The sequence below is a fragment of the Rhinolophus sinicus genome, linkage group LG07 (genome assembly GCF_036562045.2).
Source record: "Rhinolophus sinicus isolate RSC01 linkage group LG07, ASM3656204v1, whole genome shotgun sequence".
In the NCBI taxonomy this organism is placed as follows: Eukaryota; Metazoa; Chordata; class Mammalia; order Chiroptera; family Rhinolophidae; genus Rhinolophus; species Rhinolophus sinicus.
The window spans coordinates 92672254-92692633 of NC_133757.1; the positions used below are offsets into that span (position 1 = coordinate 92672254).

General features: G+C 39.3%; 1 protein-coding gene and 1 long non-coding RNA gene across 8 annotated transcripts in view; one reads left to right on the plus strand and one right to left on the minus strand.

Moving 5' to 3' along the window:
* The window catches only part of PALLD (palladin, cytoskeletal associated protein), a 371546-nt gene extending 351490 nt beyond the window's left edge, over positions 1 to 20056 (plus strand). For 6 of the 7 annotated variants that reach the window (XM_019731447.2, XM_019731449.2, XM_074338297.1 and 3 more), the window contains 6 exons: positions 8687 to 8781; positions 10487 to 10619; positions 12761 to 12968; positions 15930 to 16095; positions 16629 to 16762; positions 17904 to 20056. In XM_019731447.2, the coding sequence (XP_019587006.2) occupies positions 8687 to 8781; positions 10487 to 10619; positions 12761 to 12968; positions 15930 to 16095; positions 16629 to 16762; positions 17904 to 18076 (909 nt within the window). In that variant the 3' untranslated portion in view covers positions 18077 to 20056. Of the gene's footprint in view, positions 1 to 8686; positions 8782 to 10486; positions 10620 to 12760; positions 12969 to 15929; positions 16096 to 16628; positions 16763 to 16920; positions 16970 to 17903 lie in introns of all 7 variants that reach the window. The other variant, XM_019731450.2, reaches the window with a different exon arrangement.
* On the minus strand, positions 3777 to 18172 carry LOC109447271 (uncharacterized). Its single transcript, XR_002137340.2, has 4 exons — positions 18035 to 18172; positions 15544 to 15724; positions 13605 to 13894; positions 3777 to 5269 (listed from the first exon to the last, which is right to left on the minus strand). It is a non-coding gene; the product is annotated as an uncharacterized LOC109447271 (long non-coding RNA).
* Positions 20057 to 20380: the final 324 nt, after the last annotated feature.

Genomic DNA, 20380 nt, shown 5'->3' on the forward strand with positions numbered 1-20380 from the left:
ATATGTAGAAGTCCCCTCTTATCTGTAGCTTTGCTTTACATGGTTTCAGTTACCAGTCGTCAGCTGTGGTCCAGAAATAAGCAATTTATAAATTTTAAATTGTTTCAAATTGCGTGCCACCATGAGTAGCATGATGAAATCTTGTGCTGTCCTGCCCGGGATGTGACTCTTCTCTTTGTCTGGCATATACAAGCTGTACGTACAGCACAATAAGATGCTTTGAGAGAGAGGCCACATTCACATAACTTCTATTACAGTATAGTTATAATTGTTCTATGTTATTATTAGTTAGTGTTGTTAATCTCTTACTCTGCCTAATTTATAAATTAAACTTTCTCATAGGTATGCATGTATAGGAAAACACATAGTATACATAATGTTTGGTATTATCCACGGTTTCAGGCATCCACTGGGGGTCCCCCGCAGATAAGGTAGAGGGGGACTTCTGTATAGCATTCAGGATTTTTTGTTTGTTTCCATCCAAATGTTTTCTCTTGTTTTCCCCATTAGATGTAGAGTCAAAAAAAGCAACTGACTACTTAGAATTTAATAGGCGGCTACCTGGGTATCATGTTCCCATTGCAAGACTACAGATTAGTATCTTGCATCTTTTAGGTACTATGCTGGTTGCAGGGGACACAAAAATGACAAGTGACTTTGTACCTTAAGAGCTCAGTGTGTCGCAGGATAATTTTACGAAGTCTGCAAAAGTCGTATGAATAAAACTTTTTTTTTTAAGGAAGCTAAAACGAATGATTTTATTATATAACTAGTGAAGAGTGTCCTGAAGTCATCTTTTAAAATCTCTGATCTACTTATATAATTCCATATTTCATTATTTCTTTTGGAGGAAATATTAAGTATTAGAAAATTATACAAATAATTTTAGCAACGCTTACAAACTTCTGAAAGTTTGTACAATGTTCATCCCTATCCTAATATTACATTGTTATATAAAGATATATCTCTGCAATGATATTAAGATTTGGATGAAACTCAAATTATCCACCAATCAGGTCGTGATAGAGCATAGCAAACCATCACCATCAGCGAACAGTTTTCATGTTAATGCACCTTCTTGAGAGTCTATTTTTCACGCAATGAATACATGACCATCACCTTGACAAATAGTCAAAATCACAACCTTTACTAAAAAGTTACATTTTAACGCTGATTTGTGCTCATGTTTGGTGTTTTTGAGGGAACAAAAGTGGAATTTGCTTTTTTTTTTCTTACCGTATCTTCAGTATGTTTCCTTGACTATTATTCACAAATTTCAATTTTCAGTTTTCTGCCTATTAAAAAAAACAGTGGAGAATGCAACAAAATCCACAATGTTCCTTCATATTGGGTTCTTTATTCCTCTTTCCCCTGTATTTGCTGGGACAGAACTAACTGTGTTCCTTAAACACTTGCCAGTACTGGGATCCTGCTATGGATTTCGGAGCATTTTCCCCTGGCAAATGTTTTAAACTGTTACTGAGTAAGCAATTTTATAGAACAAAAGAAGAAAAACGTAAAAGGGTGATTATGAGTCTGCATGCAGCCTTCTTCAAATTACACTGATGTGTGTTTGCGTGTGGCAAAGCCCGACTGCTCAGGGCCAGGGGCGGGGTGCAGGGGTGAAGACAGCAGGCCGGCCTCAGCGTCAGTGGCCACGGTGCATTTCACTTCCTACAAACCATGATGTAGTCACGAGATAAAGGAGGGCTGCTGAAGAGCCTCCTTGTCAACAGAGAAAAGGAGGAAGGGGCAGAAAGCAAAAGAAAGAAATTGCACAACAAAGACCAGAATTGTAGAGCTATGTTGATACTGAAAAGTCTAGAAGGTGTAGTTCAGGGGTTAAAAGCATGAACTTGGGCTTCAGGCAGCTCTGAGTTGGAATTCTAGCTCTGCCACTCCCCACCTATGTGACCTTTAGCCAGGCACTTATCCGTTCTCTTCCTGTTTCCTCTTCTGTGCAAAGAGAATAATATCAATTTAAATCATACATGTAAAGCACTCAGTTTACCTGGGACATAACATACTTTCAACAAATGCTAGTTATCATCATTATTTTAAATCAAAGACACTAACAACCCTGTCTTAGAGAAGCAGCCCCACGAGTTGGCAGAAGCCTGTGGGATCAGGATGTAAAGATCAGTTACGTTTCTAGATATTCCGCTCCCACCGTGCTGTTAGAGAGTGAGCACGTCAGTTAGGATGGGATTTCTACCAAACATGTTGCTGGTGTGTGGTCTGGCGACCTCCTGGCTTTTGCTTTTTCCCACCCCCCTGGGAAAGGAGTTAGGCAGCAGATGTGGCTGTGCCATGGCTGCCACAGCTGCGGGCTTGTGAGCGAGAGGACTGGCCCCACCCACAGCACAGCTGACGGCTGCCACACATGCAGCTGGGAGCTGCTCTTGGCTCCAACACACTCAGGGCCAAGGGAAGGCCCAGAGGAGAGCTGTCACTGCCCTCACCCCAGGTCCCAGTGGATTCTGCCGCTTTACCAAATCGCAGGATAAGCCCCAGGCCTAAGCCTGTCTGGTTCTTTGACTCTGCCCTTTAAAGAACAGACAAAGAAATAAGAAGTGGGCCAGTTCACGTCAGGTAGCCATAGCCCAACACTGCTAAGAGAATCTCCCACCTGTGATTGAGCAAACAGTAATATGATTGCCCTCAGGGAGCAAAAGATTCAAAGAACCCCAGAGGTCACAGTAACCAGAGCAGTGCCTGCTGTCTAGAATTCCAACTGTCTCTCAAGGTGAGTTGATCCACCCAATATTCATTCTACAGTCTCCTTTTCTACCTAAATGGCCAAAGGCACACAGAGGCGGGAAAACCCAGGAAAAGAATTGGAGGAAATCCTAAAAGTAGGCATTTAGGCCTCGGATTGAAATTGTTGTGAGAGAATGTTTGTATTTACGGCACTTGGTAGTAGTTGCTGTTCCAAGTGTCTGAGCCTGTTGCCTGGTTGACTTTAATTTCAAGAGCAAAACTCCTTTTCTACCTTGGGGTCTTCAGTAAGTAACAGGTATGTCCAAGTATACCAGATGTAGGTTTTGTGAGTTGTCCCCTAGAAATGGGATTGAACTTCACTACCCATTAGAACAACAAAGTGGTATTTTAAACCAAGACAAGTGGCAGACCATTTTTCTACCTAACCTTTGGCATAAGTTATCATTTGTTGCCATGGGAATACTGTAATTGAAATGTTTAACAGTGTCATAAGCTCAACTTTATAACATCTGTTATTATACTCTAAAGTATTTTCCCATTCTTGTAATTTCTGAATTAAAACATCATTTAGAAGAAGCATGACATAAGTAGGCACTGAAAAAAATTTTCCAAAGTGAAAGCTAAATTCCTCAAGATGTATTATTCCCAAAGCATAACACGTAGTCAACAGTAAACTGAAGGTGACGCCCTACTGCCTTGATGCCCTTTGGTTTCCTTAAAATTTTTTCACATTTTTAAAAGTATTTGGTTTTGAAAGGGAGACAACTACACCCTTTTTTTTTCTGGTACACTATAGCCTACATGATGTGAAATAACCAAGGGAAAGAGGAAAAAGTTGGAGTGGAAAAATTGGTTCAGTAATGAAACACAGCAGAGCTTTCCTGAGCGGTGGAAAATCATCACACAAAGCGGCCAAGAGAAAGGCTGAGAACCAAAGGAAGAGGAAAATACTACAGTTCAGCAGAATATTTTATAGAATATTTTTCCACCTGGCTTAACCTTTGGGGAATAAGAAACACGTTAGTTATTGTTGACTGCATCCAAATTCTACTTGAGATAGAACACACAGCTCTAAGCGTATGCTAGACTGTATCGTGCTCGCCGTGTGCAGCTCAGGCAATACATAAGAGACCAGAGTAATTGCATAGTTTAGTGAAATAATGAGTGATTGTGTAGTGTTACGCCAAACATGATGCCAAAATGAGGATCACAAATACAATTTATTTTAGACTGTAATCCAGTCTTTAAGATACGACTAAATCTAAACACGAATGTTTTACTTTGTTTTGGTGTGTTGCTAAGTTCCCCTGTAGTGCACTTGGATTTTGGAATGGCTGTTTTGCAGTTTGATGTTTCCTCAGATTGCATTATGTATACAAGTGGCAAACTTTTATAAAGATCTGTGTGCCACAAGTTAAATTTCATAAACTGGGAAACATAAATGTTATTTCCATACTATATAAATAATTGGCCTTGCATGAGGCATCAAATAATCTTTACAAGCTGGATGTTTAATACAGAATCACTTCGAGAATTCAAACTTATTACTTGTACTATAGCTTTAAACTGTGGCTTTGTTTGGAATAGAAAAGTTACGCACAGCTGAGTTAGATTTAAAAAGTTAGTTTGTTGATTGTTTTGCCTTAGCATTGTAAGGTTGCCTGGCTCATTTCAAGCTTCACTTTAAACATTATTACTTCATGTGTTAATAATAAAGCAGAAAGAAATGAGAAAGTTAACAGCAAACACGGTCGCATTCATGTGTCCCAGAGCCTGCTAATTATGATAAATTACTAGGGATAGTTGGCACATTAGTATGATTAAAATTAATTTTAATTTTGTATGATCTTCCTCACAAATAAGACATTCAGACTTGAAAACCTGAACTTTCAATTGCACACATTTGAGGCATCTTTTCAAAAATGCTTCAATGACTTCTGGATTTTTTTTTTAATGAAAATTAAATTATACCACTAAATTAAAAATTACAACTTTAATTAAAATTATACAACTCGTTAGTTTGGATGCTTTTTAAATGCTCCTGGTCATTTACTGATTAGTAATATATTTAGCCAGTAACATTATATTATCAAACTAATAATCCCGCCTCCCGAAGACCATACCTTTCCCCTTTATGTTCAGAAGTGAAGGATGATGTAGGAGTAAAAGGTGAGGAATGGCAACATATTCCTTTTTCTTAAATTTGGGAAGTTAAGGAAATATCTGCGGCAATATCTGTGTATGTGGTGCTGAGCAGTAGAAGTGAATATCTTGCAAACACTGTAGAAATGTGTAATCTTTGCCGAGTAGTATGCCAACCTGTTGACCCTATTTTTTTGGAGAGAGAAGAGGAGACCGGGCTGCCACTAAGCATAGTAGGGTATCCTTCATCTGATACCTCAAATCAGCCGTCACTTGGCACCTCGAATATACCTGTGCGCTCCGCACCTTTCAAGCACTAGCGTGAGTTTAAAAGGTTGATTTACTCTCCATGTATTCTGCCTTCTTTGCTAAGAGTATTTTGTTTTCCTTCGGAGTCAATTACATCCTAATACAAAAAAAAAGAAAAAAAAAAAAAACGGGAAGGTGGGGAAAAAGAAAGAAAACAAACTCCATTACATGTGGGGAAAAAACTGTTCAATGAAGCACTTCTAAGGGATACTTCTTATTCATCTAATTATTATAATTCTACCCCTACTAAGTGCTATAATAATTTAGCAGTTCGAGCATTTACTGTGTAGAAAAAACACAATTATCAAATATTTTACACCGATGAACTCATTTAATCCTCCCAAGAACCCATGCGGGATTAACTATATGGTTGTATTTTACTGATAAGGAAACTCACTGAGGTGCTTAAGTTACCTGCCTGAAGTCACTCACCTATAAAGGACAGAACTGGTTTACAAACCCAGACTGACACCAGAGCTAGTGCGTGTCATACAAAGGTGTCTGGGGTTCCCCCCAGCATTGAGAGCACTGAGAGGGCAAGGGGGGCGTTGGTTAAGAGGTATTTGAAAGAGTCTAAAAAGGAGGTAAGAGCATCCCTCAAGCAAAATATATCCACTTGGAAAATTTTATTGCCATCAGCCAAGCTGCTGGGGCCGCTAAAAATCACCTCGAAGCATGTCCATGCGTCCATAAAATCTCAGACCCATAGTATCGTAACATGATACCAGCAGTGGTGAATTTCATAATGATCTGTGACATCAAGTAGAGAAGTCCCCCGTATCTGCAATTTCACTTTCTGCAATTTTAGTTACCTGTGGTCAACTGTGGCCCAAAAATATTAAATGGAAAATTCTAGAAGTAAACAATTCCTAAGTTTTAAGTTGTGCGCTGGTAGAAGATTGAAACCTCATGCTGCCTGCTTTGTCCCGCCTGAGACATGACTCATCCCTTTGTCCAGTATATTCACACAGTACAGTCAGGTATTTTGAGAGAACACATTCATGTAACTGTAATTACAGTATAAGTGTTTGTTTTTGTTATTAGTTATTGTTGTTTATCTCTTACTTTATCATAGTTATGTATGTTTGGTACTATCCGAGGTTTCAGACATCCACTGGGGGTCTTGGAACCTCTCTCTCGCAGATGGGGGGGGGGGGGCTGCTGTACAATTTGATATTTATATCATCAGGTTTTATCATTTAATATTTACAAGCTTCTCGTGAGAAGAAAGTTTTTACCAAATTAAAAACAAAGGATTGAACAAATTCAGTGATTTGCCCAAAGTTTTAGGAAAAGTCAAAACTCAAATCCAGGTAGAGGAATTTTGTGTGTGTTTTTTAAGCAACCAGTATCTGCTTCCCCTAATTCAAGGTTAAAGGTTTAATGTAACATGTCTTTTTCTAACCACATAAGTGGTTAGTTAATATTAATTTCCCTTGTGGATCCTCTGGGTTTTATACCACAAGGAAAAATCTATCCAAATTAAAATTATTAGTTGAAGCAGCAAAGCAAATAGTAAGGAAACCATATCCCATATATCAGTATAGTTGAAGGTATTTGTGTAAAACAAAACATACACTGTCTTGGCCTCAAGCTCAAAAAGAATCACGAGTCTTACATGTTCATGTGTTCAAGTATCTGCTAGGATGCATCTGTTGGGTAATTTATAATGGTGTCTTCTAAGGAAATCACATCTAGATTTTCTAAAGCAGGTACAGATTTGGAAGGGTTAGATGACATTAATTTTCAGATTTCAAGTTAGCTTAAGGGAATCACAAATGTTTGCCAAGCAGCGTTCAGCATAACAGCCTTTGTATCAGGCGGACTGAACTTCACATACAATTAATCTCAGTCAGAAATAATTTCCCATCATAATGTCATACTTCACATCTCCTTGGAAATTTTCAGGAAAGGCCGTATTTTAAGGATGACCTCAATAGCAAATACTGTGAATGCTAGGGGAATTTACAGATCTAATGGTACAGGACTTGAGGGTGTTTCCTGATGACCACATCTTTCTATCTGGTAATTCCTAATTCTTCTGTCTGTATTACACCCCCGTGTGTCTTTGCCTTTTCTGGGTGGTTCCGGCCCTCAGGAGTGCAGGCTTGGAGAGGATCTGGAGAGTCGCACTGAGGGAATCCCAGCCCCTCACTGAATCCTGCAGTGGGGTTTTCTCCTCCGTGTCCCCCCCACAGTGTGTCCTCTCCTCATCCCAGCCTCCTCTCACTTGGAACTCAGAAAGCAGTGCATCAAAACGACAGAACCCCTCTTGCTTCTGTTACCTGTCTCGATGGGCAACTTGGAATGAAAATGGGAGTGAATTTCATTTTGGCTGTTAAGTGCACGTGCGGGCCGCTTTTCAACCTTGAGCTAGACTTCCCTGAGTCTAATCAATACATTTGCTTCTCATTTTTCCTTTCTTACTGTGGTTCCCTTTTGGCCATTGTCAGAATTTATAAATACATCGGCGAGTTCTCCTGGGAGACGAGAGGAGAAAGTGGAGGAGAAAATCTATTTTTGCTACTCTGCTTATAATAGTGAGGGGGGAAAATGAGGGGGAAGGGAGAAGACAGAAAGTAACAATGAGTGATTTATTCATGTCATCGGGGCCGGCTATTACTTTTGTCTATCCATACGACAGCATGTATCATATTTTCAATTGGCAAATTTAAGAGAGAAAATAAGGCTTTTTATTAGATAGGCCTTTAGATCAGGGGTGTCCAAACTTTTTTCAACGGTTTTCACCAAGCGTCATATGCGGTAAAATACACAAACAGCCGGGCCACTCACTCGAGGTGAAGTATGTATTGCCTCACCTGGTTTATTTAAGTAGACTAAATATATTTTTGGAATTTGCTGCGGGCCAATTAACAATGGATTGCGAGCCGCAGTTGGCCCGCGGGCCGCAGTTTGGACACCCCTGCTTTAAATGATCAACATATTTTAGGTATTTAACTGCTTCTGGTTTTGAAATCTCCAATATGTTGATGGGAACACGGTGTCCTGTACTCGTGATTCTCTCCTTATAGTCCCTGTACGTACTTCTCTAATGCTCATTTTATCTGCTGCATCTCTTCTAATATGGGGTGTTTGGAAGAGCTACCACTAACGTTTCATAAATACGTTTACTGAAAAGTAAACCGACAGAAAACTGAAGTCGTCTAGTTTGAGTTCAGACTTAGCTACATGCAGTAGCTATGTGACCATGACAATGGAATCACAAGCCAGTCGCGTCCTGACACTGTATTTCACAACTCAACTTCACATGTTTGGGAGTCCTTATTAGCAGATTACAATGAATTCCATGAGGATTGTCACTGTGAACGCCATCCTAGATAAAACAGTAAAGCTTATTTAACTCAAAGAAAGTACATTTCTGTGAGGGGTTGGTGTCATTACTAACATGGCACACTGATTTGTTCATAATGTCTTATGGAGCACAGAAAAAACAGTGCTTAGCAGTTAGCGGTGTTGCATAGCAAATGATGTCTTTTCCTGTTGTCTCTGACAGGGCCGCGTCAGTTGTACTGGACGGCTAATGGTACAGGCTGTCAACCAAAGAGGTCGCAGTCCCCGCTCTCCCTCCGGCCATCCTCATGGCAGAAGGTATTTCAGATGTTCCTTCCCATAGGTGTTACTATGATTTCGTTTATTACGGTAAATTCAACACTATTACAATCATAGGATGACCGTAAAAGTGAACACATGAGTCTGAAGACAGAATGTGAATTCGATCTTAAACGGTATCCAGTGTATGGCTCCTGGATCACTATGGTCCGTTGCAATTCAGAAAGGGGAAGGGAGCAAACAATAATGTGTGCTAAGCCAACTCAGGTAATGCCATCGCTAGTTTGTTAAAAAGGGCCCAATTTATATAGGAAGACATCAAGACTCAGCAACTTTAAATGGCAGGTGTCTTAATGAAAATGCTAGTCAGTGGTACACAAATCATTCAAAACCAAACTCCTCTAACCAAGAGCTGTGTTATAAACGATGGCTGCTACATTTCTTAAAATCAACTTGTCTGCTATTGTTCATTGTACAGTTACTTAGTTCACAACCGTTTATTTTAGACCCTAATCTTGTAGGTACGATATTTTAAATGCTCAGCAAGTATCTGCTAACAATAGAGTGTGCTTTGCATCCCTAGGGTCCCTGAGCTTATTACACAGGGATGCTGGCGGAAGCAGCAAGATGCTAAGCCTGTGGCTGTGAACGTAACATTTAGTAGCATATCCACCGCCTTACATTCTGTTCCTTTGCTTTTCCCGTGGTCTTCAATATAGCTAAGCTTCTCCAGGTGTCAGTGTCTCCCAGATAAGCAGTCTGTTCAAAAATCCGATCTGTACTTGGAGAAGAATAACCTATATAAAAACTGATAATTATTAGCCTCTTTTACTAATCTTTCACTTTTTTGGTCCATCTTATTTTTTCTAGTTAAGTGTTTTTAAACTTATCTTGTGATTACTGACCATTTGTATTCAACATCTTGCTCTTATGTCTTCCCTGCAATTATTTTAAGTTGTATCACTCTTGAAGGTGCCCCTGGAAACACCCTTAAAAGCAAGAAAGACACAAACTCTGGGAGATGTGCAGAGTTTTATTTTAAACCAAGAAAGGGAAAAAAAAAAAAGTGTATTTAGGCACATGGGTAACCGATAAAAAAGAAAACCTGCCGAAAAATGTAATTTGTTTTTTATAACATGCTAAGAACTTTTGATTTCCTATAAGGTTAAATTCACAGTAGAAAGTTCGTAGTTTCTGTTGAAAAAGGTTTGGTAATAAATAAATGAGCAACAGCTGCTGCTATTTCTCATACAGCTTTAAAAATATTTAGGAAAAAATAGGTTAGTATCGATTACCCCACTTTTTCCTATTTCCCCTTTTATGATTTATAGTGGCTTTAAGGATTAGGAGAGCAGAACTGTTTAAGATCTGCAATTAGACTATGTATAATAAACTTCCAAATGAAACAAGATTTTTCCTTGCTGACTTTTTAAAGTGTAAATCTTAGGGGTAGAAATCAGGTAAGGTTATTATATTATTACCCCATATATTACAAAAAAGCCATGACTAAGAGCCTGAACATAACGCTATTTATGTAGTATCTATCCTTCCATCTATTTTTTTTATTTTATTTTATTAAATTTATTGGGGTGACAATTGTTGGTAAAATTACATAGATTTCAGGTGTACAATTCTGTATTACATCATCTATAAATCCCATTGTGTGTTCACCACCCAGAGTCAGTTCTCCTTCCATCACCATATATTTGATCCCCCTTATATCTATTATCTGTCTTGTTCTAAGGCCCCGTTCTAGATCAAGGGACAGCGGAGATGAAAACGAACCAATTCAAGAGCGGTTCTTCAGGCCTCACTTCTTGCAGGCTCCTGGAGATCTGACTGTTCAAGAAGGAAAACTCTGCAGAATGGACTGCAAAGTAAGAGTCTGTTATTGCCTATACATCTATCTTACCCCTTTGCCATTTCTCTTCAGTTTCTTTTGGAAATTATGTAAAGTATACACGTTTAAAATGTTTTCCAGCTTAAGTGAAATATACGGGATGTTTACACACTGCTTTAAATCACCCTTTTCCTTTACTCTTAAATGTTTATTAAATATATTCGTTACTTAGAATCCTATACCATACTCCAGAAAGCCGCTGGGAGGTTTTATCCCTTTAAGTTTCCCATTTGGTTAAAGGAATACATGTATTGAATCTGGCATATGTCCTGATCAATAATTAGTAGATCTTCAGTCTTTATTCACACACATTTTGTATCCATATGTCTACTCTGACTTTTGCTCCTCCCATTTTCTATTTCTAAGAGACGTTAGAGCGACATCCTTCTTTCACCCATTTTACAGCAGGGCCTCTTAATTCAGGGTACGCATTGTATGTGTGAACTCTGAAATTGTATACAAAATTGTGTGTAATATAACTTTTATCAATTTCTCAAACGAACTTGAGGCCAAAAATGTTTAAGAACTATTACTCTGACATTTTTTCTTTTTCTTTGCCCCATTATTTACTGACTTGAAGTTCAAAATTTAGCTCTTAAAAGATAGGTAAGGTTTTTTTAAATTTGGGCTCCCTCTGCTGGTTCTCTTTGGGATTGCAGAACACAAAGGGAGTTCAGAGGATTTGGGCATCATTTGTTTTTTCGAAAGTAAATCTGGGCTTGTCTATGAAAAGAATAAAAGGATCTGTTCAAAGTATGACCTGATTATAATGACCTTAAATTCGTGATACCAGCTTTGTTTACTTACACAACCAAGAAGGCTGGGGTTAGACAAAGGGCAGAGGAATCAGGCATTTTCCCTTCGCCTTAACGTGAGTAACTGTCCACTGGGAAGTGGGCAGGCTGAGACTGCAGTGCTTTATGCATCTCCTGCTAACGGGCTGTGGCTTCAGTCAGTATACAGCCCTGTTTGTGTAGGTTCTCACCTAGTGAAGCGGGAACAAGTAGTGCTGCTTTCTTTCTAAACGTGGGAAAGGCCTGGAACCTGACCCCAAGTGTCCACTCCGTGTTCCTCCAGACAGGTAAATGAGTGTATGTAGCGAGCTGGGGGATAGCAGGTGTACAGATGAGAGAACATACGAGCCTGAGCCTCTCAGAAGCCAAGCTGCGTAACGATTGCTTCCAAAATCTCTTCATCCTTTTGACCAATAATTTAAATTTTTTCCTTTAAAAATCTCTAGACCTTTGTGATATCTGGGGGATGGGGCATCGTTTAAGTAGTATAAATGAATTACCATGTAGCAGGACTGGAATTTATGAATTCCCTGGCTGATTTTGGCAGAGCTGGGCCTTCAAAAGAATTGTTTTCCAGTCCAGCGGACATCTTTTTGTATGCAATTTCCCACTAGTAAATTTGGGATGGGGTAAAAAGGCCTTCCTTAGTGGTGCTTCTCTCCCCATTCAAAATCAAGGGCAAAGCCGTAAAGAGTTGACAGATGGCAACCATCCCTACCCTTTCACAGCACAACTTGTCATTTATTAGCAATTAAATCCGCTTTTGTCTGATGTCTGGTCAACAACTGTCTCGGTCTCAAGATTTTATGTTTCCATTGTGATGCTAATTTGTTGATATGGCTTTCTGGCTAATTTTGTATTGTTCTTGTTACTTAGTTTCAAGGATTATAAACTAATAGCCCTGCTGCTGATGGATGCATTAACTAATATCTCCACAGCTGTGGCAATTCTATGATGAGAAGCCTTACTGTGTGTAAGTGCCAGCTGAGTATGTTGTTGTTATTACGATTAGACTTGTTTCCAAAGAGCTCAGGGCCCTGTGCTGCCATCATCCCAGTAATCTTTATAACCCTTGGTGAGGTAAGATGGTGACAGACCTTGTTTTGATCCCCATTTCATTTCTAGGTTGCTCTGTAAGAAATGTTTAGAAGTGAGCCCATGAGTGCTTAGGAAGCCACTGAAAGGGTTTAATCAAAACAGTAACATGAGCTGATGCTAAAAGCCATCTCTTTTACTACCAAAGGGAGAATTTATGCTGGTTTCTCAGCTATTGATTTCATTGTTTTCATATTAGAGAAGTTCATGCATTTTCTTTCTGGTTTAGGTCAGTGGGTTACCAACCCCAGACCTCAGCTGGCAACTAGATGGGAAGCCAATCCGCCCTGACAGTGCCCACAAGATGCTCGTGCGTGAGAACGGGGTGCACTCACTGATCATAGAGCCCGTCACCTCGCGGGACGCCGGCATCTACACATGTACGGCCACTAACCGAGCGGGACAGAACGCGTTCAGCCTGGAGCTTGTGGTTGCAGGTAGGCTTGTCTGTGAATTCTTTCTCTCCCAGCATGAACATGAGATTTAGAAATGTAAGCTAATCCTGCATTAGTAACCAGTAGGGAAAAGAAATCGGACCTCTGCAGACAGATTGTTTCATCAAAGTAGCCAATTGAGACATGTTATGAGGCTTAGCAAATCAGAAATATTAATTTTTCTTCACTGTAGTTATTATCAATCCCTCCTTTCTCCCACTAGCCTGGCCAAGAGAGAAAAGGATTTGGGTTTCTCTGGATCACTCTATGTCTCGTGTGTGTGTCGCGCTTGGTGTTACATAAGGAAAGCTCAACAGCAGCACAGGCTCTGAGAACCAAACTTGATGTATAAGAATTGATTTATGCATCAAGTTCTACATATATACCTGGTTTTTAAATCAATGTAACACGCACTGATGTCAAAAGTGAAAAATGTTTAACATTTCATTACCCCACACATTTGCTTTTTAGTTGATTACACTGTGAGATAAACTTCGTTAAAGTATTGTTATGTGAAGTCTTACCCTTAGGTAAGGACAATATATTTATGGAAAGGTTTATACCATCCTTAAGAGTTGAGCATAAGTAAAGATTCTGATATCTGTTCTCTTTTAAAAAAAACATGTTTATTTTTCATACCTCTGTTTGTAAAGTGCCTCATATAAATTATCTCAGTTGGTCTTCATAACAGCCTCAGAGGGAATCAGAGCAAATTTTCTTCCTCATTTGACAGATGTGGAAATTAGACTTAAGTGAGTTGCGCACGGTCCCATCAGTCAGCTGAGGGATAGACTCAGTCTGTTGATTCCTGGTCCTCTTCCACGCACTGTGAGCCACTGAGCTCGTTCAAGAAATAGAGTAGCGGCCTTCAGGAGGGGTCCACTTCATGGACGGTGTAGATGCCTGATCACTGTGCTGTACACCTGAAGCTGAAGTTAAATAATATTGCATGTCAACTAATTTTTATACACACACACACGTACCGGGGGTGCTAAAAATGTCTACAAGTGGACACTTTGGTCAGCATTGCTCAAGCAGTAGTTGGCCGTAATCAGAAATGTCTGGACACTGATGGTAACCACTTTGAGCACCTCTTGTAATTGCAGAAGTCAAACCTCACTTGTATTCAACGTTTGTAATCAGTATACAGTGAGTATTACAATTTTAATCGTTTTTTTTCCTTTCTTAAAATATGTATAATTTTTTTTGGCACTCTCTGTATATATAGTCACGGGATATAAAGTACAGAATAGGGAATAGAGTCACTGGTAGCATAGCAGCTATATACGATCATCAGGGAGGTAGCAGATTGGGGGAAGGGGGTTATCACTTTGTGAGGGGTATAAATGTCTAATTATTATGTTGCTTTGTATACCCGACACTACTAAAAATAGAGTAGCAATGAGAATAAAGCCCAGGAGGTCCTGTCTAAAATCCTTGATAATGATTCTGCTAATAGCACAAAGACGTTTTTCCACACAGAAAACACGATAAATGTGTAGACTGTGGTGCTGGTAGCCATGCTGTCGCACTTTATGTCGTCAGTAGTACTACACACTTGGACTGACCTCTGTCAGCCCTGTAACTAACTGTCCCTCATCAGACAAAAACCAACTGTTTTTCTCCTGCGCAATGTGCTGTCTGTCTTGCAGGACTGCCGTCCCCATCTGCCCCAGGGAGCACTTCCGTTAGAAGACGGCAGTGCACGGGACTTGAAACAAGGTCTCTGACATCAAGTCTCAGTCCTAGCTGTCGCTTACTAGCTGTGTCCTTTGGCAAATACCTAACATCTCTGCAACTCCGTTTCCCCGTATGTAAAATCAGAACGTAATGCCTCAGCGAGTTTTTATAAGGATTAAATCTAGGACACTCTGCAGCACCAGGACCCTGCACGGCCATGCTCCACAACGGCAGAGATTATTCTTACTGGCGAGCTGCTACGACATTAAGCCTCATTTTATATACTGAGGTCTGTTCCCACTTCCCCCTAAATAGCCTCAGTCAGGTAACCATGTAAAGTCGAAGAAAAATACAACCTCTACATAGTTCAAAGTCTTAGATAGTCTGGGGTATTTGAACATTTCAGGAAGAATTTTTATCCTCTTCACCTGCCTCTCGCTGGCTGCCCCGATACATCTGTCATTCCACAGGATGAGGAGTGGTGGAGAAAGACATGCATCCTTCTATTCATTGCTGGTAGCTCAGAAGAAAATAATTAAATCTTATTGTTCCTCTGAAATTGTTTTCACTCACATCCAAGAAAATCACTTCCCACTGGATGGGGATATTTAGAGTATTAACTATCAGTTCTGATTTTTTCAGACTAATGAAGTTATCCTTTTTTATGGCGTCCTTCCTTCAAGGTAATCATAAATAAAGCTTTCTTTTTTTATAGCCCTCAAAGAATACAAATTGGAATCTGTAGTTAATAGGATGTACATTCCTAGTTTATAGGTAACTATTTAAAGCTACCAAATTTAGATGAAGATGCTTCTCCTGTACTTCCCCCCCTTTTAAATCCCATGGTATGTTTCACTTAAGCCAGGACTTACAAATCTTAAGAATTTTCATAGCAAACCTTTCAGGTAGCAGGGAAGGACGAAGTGGATCCGATTCTTAGCAACACTTGTCCTCAGGACCACTAGGGGGCAGTGGTTGGTAACGGCTGTGACTGCACCGTAACAATCAGTAGTGAAGCCATCGTCTCCTGCAGCCTGTCAGTCATTCTGTGGGGCAGATGGCCAGCGGACTGTGTGGTCCTGTCAGAAGTGAATGAATCAAGGAAATAAATGAGTGGATGAAGCACAGGATCTTTAAAAAAAAAGAATAATTTAGAGAGAGGACCAGCATTGTACCACCGGAAGTGAAAAGATCTATGTAAGCAATATTGCAAAGAACATCTGAATTATTTGTATTGCGCCTTTTGTCTATCACTGATAGATCATTCATCTCATGTTTTCTCAGCTAAAGAAGCGCACAAACCCCCTGTGTTTATCGAGAAGCTACAAAACACAGGAGTTGCTGACGGGTACCCAGTGCGACTGGAGTGCCGTGTTTCGGGAGCGCCACCACCTCAGATATTTTGGAAGAAAGAAAATGAATCCCTCACTCACAGTACTGACCGAGTGAGGTGAGGACACAGTGACTTAACCTGATTCATAACTTCTTGGTCCTAACGATATATAAACAGATACTTTATATGGCGTGTAAATCTGGGTAAGAGTCACGCCACTGACGATCACAAAGACAAAAAACACTCTTTACCCTAATGTATGATTAAGCTTTCAGAAAGACGGAGAATGGAATATGACGACGAAACACATTCTAACTTAATCTAATGGTGGGTTTTTTGTGTGTTTATCTTTCTATCTAAAAGAACAGATGCATTCATTTGCTTCAGTGGTGACAGAGAATCTATTCAGTGGTTTTGTAAAGGCAGATCCTTAACTAGAAATTAAGTGAAGAGATGTGTTCAGGCTCGCGACGTCTGCTCTTGTCTCCCATTACCTTTTAATGGGGCCAGCAGCCTCTCCAGAATAAGTATGACCCTATTATTCTCTACTCGCGCAATTCTGTTTCTAATGAGCTAATTAGAAACGATGCTTCCTGTCCACAGCCACTTCTTAACATGTAGAGCCCTGATGACTGTATCCTTTTCCCCAGCATGCACCAGGACACCCACGGCTACATCTGCCTGCTCATTCAGGGAGCCACGAAAGAAGATGCCGGCTGGTATACGGTGTCGGCCAAGAATGAAGCAGGGATTGTGTCCTGTACTGCCAGGCTGGATGTTTACAGTGAGTGCTGCCTCATCTCATCTCCTTGCATTTAGTCATTAAACGCTGAAAAAAATAGACATCCGAACAGCAACTCACACTATTTTTATGTAATCTTACAATGGTAGTGGTATTTTTGGCTAAAAATTTCATATTGCTCTTTCTCTTTCTGTTTATAGTTTCTCAACAACATTAATAGTGAACTACACCAGGAGAACAAATACCCAAGTATCTTTCAGGAACTTTGCATTAGCAAAATATGCATGCTGATTTCTCTTATGTGGGCTAGTCAGCTGTGGCTTCCTTACTCAAGCATCCTTAGGCATTAACAGTAGGCAAAAGCATAACCACATGTTTTTCACCTTATTACCGTGTTCTGCAAATGACTGCCTTTTTAACATTTATTCCTGTATTATAATCCTAGCACAGTGTCTTAATGCACTCTAAACGGGGGTACATCGATCCTGGAATGCATACTTTTGTGGCTTAGTGCTTTTCTCATTAATTTATCTTAAGCAGCTGAGCAATAATAGGTTTGTGAGTGTTTGTGTATGTATATTTGTCTACATGCATCCTAAATTTAACGAAAATCACTGCTATTGAATTTACAAACTAGTACAATAGCATTATGGGATCTAGTTACACAAAAGCACTAGAAAAAACGAAGCGCTTACCTCTTCTTGAATAAGAAAAAGCTCTGTGAGGTTCTTCAGGAAAGGAATGAGCTCAGCCTTCCCTACTGCCCAGTTCCTTTCAATGGATTAAACATCCATCCCCAACACCAAACTACTCATTATTGTGGCATTTATTCATTTTGATCTCAGAAGTTGTATTTTTTTTAAGAGGGGAGAGGTGAATTAGGAAACTTAGAGACTATCTCAAAGGACTCCCTGTGCCGCGGCAAGTACTTACTTTAAAATAAACTATACTTTGTCTTTATTATCTGTTATAGTCCCACTACCCTGTACACACAGTACATCTGCAACATGGGTAAAATGCAAAACTATCCTTAAACTTTAGGATTTCTACCATAGATGCATTCAGTTTTTCATAAAGAACATGTACCTGGTATATATCAAAAGACATTCTGTATTTATTTGAAACATCTAAGGGCTTTCCAGTTATTTCTTGATTAAAACATCCTAATTTTCTTTTTTTGTAGCCCAGTGGCATCAGCAGCCACAGAGCACCAAGCCAAAAAAGGTGCGCCCCTCAGCCAGCCGCTATGCAGCACTTTCAGACCAGGGACTAGACATCAAAGCAGCGTTCCAGCCTGAAGCCAGTCCATCTCACCTGACACTGAATCCCGGCTTGGTAGAAAGTGAGGACCTGTAATCCAACATTCTTGTTGAAACTGAAACACTGAAACAGCCTTGCCTTGACCAGCATATTCCTTTGTCACAGTATGTAAAAGGCAAAAACATACCTTTGACTATAAGAAATTAAAAAAAAATATTTTTCTTAGAGTTTAAGTAAGCGATGCTAATAGAAATGTACACATTGCACAGAAAATTCACATTCATCATCCAATTTAAAACTTTAAAGTGGTCTGAAATGCTGAAGGGAAACCAATTGTTCAAAGGTAACCACAATTTGTATTATCAGAAGTGCCTTTAAAACACTAGCTTTAGGTGCTACATAGCATGATAGTGTGGAATGCTTTTAACATGAGGCAATTGTACCACAACTACTACTAAAATGATTCTAAAATGGCAGTGTATTCAGACAGCTACAGTGAATCAAGTGCAATATATGAGGATGAAAGAGGAAATGCAAAGAAATCCAAGTAAATGCCTTGTCTTTGCAAACTGTTTTATATTAAACCATAAGGAATTACTTGCCTTAAATTTTAATAATATCCAGAGTTTTCTAAGAAGGTTAATACCTTACTTCATAACCTTTATTTCTTTGTATTGTATTTTCTTTTCATGCTACCTTGGTAGAAAGCTTATTTACAAACCGTATTGAAAGGCTAATTTAAATATAAATAATATAAAGTATTCTGAATAAAGCCGAAATATATTACAGTCCATTCCAAGAAAGGCATCCAAACCACCCAAATGACCAAGGCTCATAGAATTTGGAGGAAAGAGGGGTTTGGAAAGAGTAGGGAGAAGAATGAAGGAAAATGCTACACGCGTACTTACTACATTATATTCATTCAGATAAAAGAAGGGGCAGGCAACATGTTAAAGGACAGGCTTTTCTTTGGTTTTCTTGACAATTAATCTAACATGTAGGTGAAAAACACTGCCACTCACCAGTCAGGGAATCCAGGGTCAGCTGCAAGTTTGGAGCATATGTGCTATGGGAATTTTAGCGTGTCTGACGTTTGTGTAGAAGATTTTAGATGTTTAGAGCAAGTTGAAAATGGACTGAGACTGCAAGATTGGCATAAATGAAAAATTGCCTGTAGCATCTAGTCTACTTGAGGGAAATGGAGACTTAGTAGAGACAAGAACAGGTTTGTGCCATAGTGTTTTTGTTTTGTTTTTTTCCAATGGCACCAAGATATGGTGAATGGAAAATAGTAGCTCACTTCCCTGCTGTTGTGAAACCTTGCCTTAAGAAGGTGCTGAATTCTGAGTAGTTTGTAAAGGCATCTCAGCAGAGACTAATTTTTAAATGCACACAATTCTGCATCAGCTAAATTGAGTTGATTCTGACCAGACTTGATCGTTTTAAGTCGGAACCAATAAACTTTAAAAAGGAGAAAAAAAACAATTTGGCCTACTATTGTAACATGAGGCTTTAATGGTACTTTGCTATGAAAAGAAAACACTGTATTCCTTATGCAAAACACGTATCTCTCATTATTTATAATAAAAATGTTGAACTCTCTTAGCTCAGTTACTCAATTCAATACATAGTATTTTTTAAAATAATTTTATATTTGTGTACCACCCTATATATTTCATATTACTGCTTCACATGTACAGCTTTCTACTTCTTTGTAAGAACACCAACCAAGTTTTAAATGGTTAATGGGCTTGAGCACTGGGTGGCAGATATTCTCTGCAGTGGTACAAGTTTCTTTGATCACACTGCTATGCATTACTAATATGGAATTTAAGATACCATACAAAGTCCCTCATGGACTTACCTATGTTCTAGTATTGACTTATGTCATATCTTACTTGCCAAATTTTTCTGAATGTGACTTTTTTGCTAATTTGCTGGGTTTGGGATTAAGTAGCATTATTTTGCCACCTTTTATGTTGTATTTATAAAAAAAAAAATAGTATTATACTACTTTTTGGATTGTTGTGCTGGTGTAATGTGGATTTAACATCAATAAATATTTAACAAATAGTTGCAATTTTGTGAAGCAAAGTATTCCATTGTTTTAGTTTCCTAGTGCTGCTGTAATGAACTAGTACAAACGTAGAGGCATAAAACAGTACTCACGTCTTAGCTGTGTAGGTCAGAAGTTCAGGCATGATAGGGCTGCTTCTCTGTGCAGGGTCTCACAAGGCGAAAAATCAATGCGTCTGCTGAGTTGTATTCTCACGTAGAGCTCAAGGTCCTGTTCCAAGCTTAAGTTCTTATGAGAGAATTCAGTTCCTCGCAGTTGTCAGACAGAAGTCTCGGTCTGTCCGCGAGGGGCCACCCACATTCTTTGCCATTTTCAATTCCAGC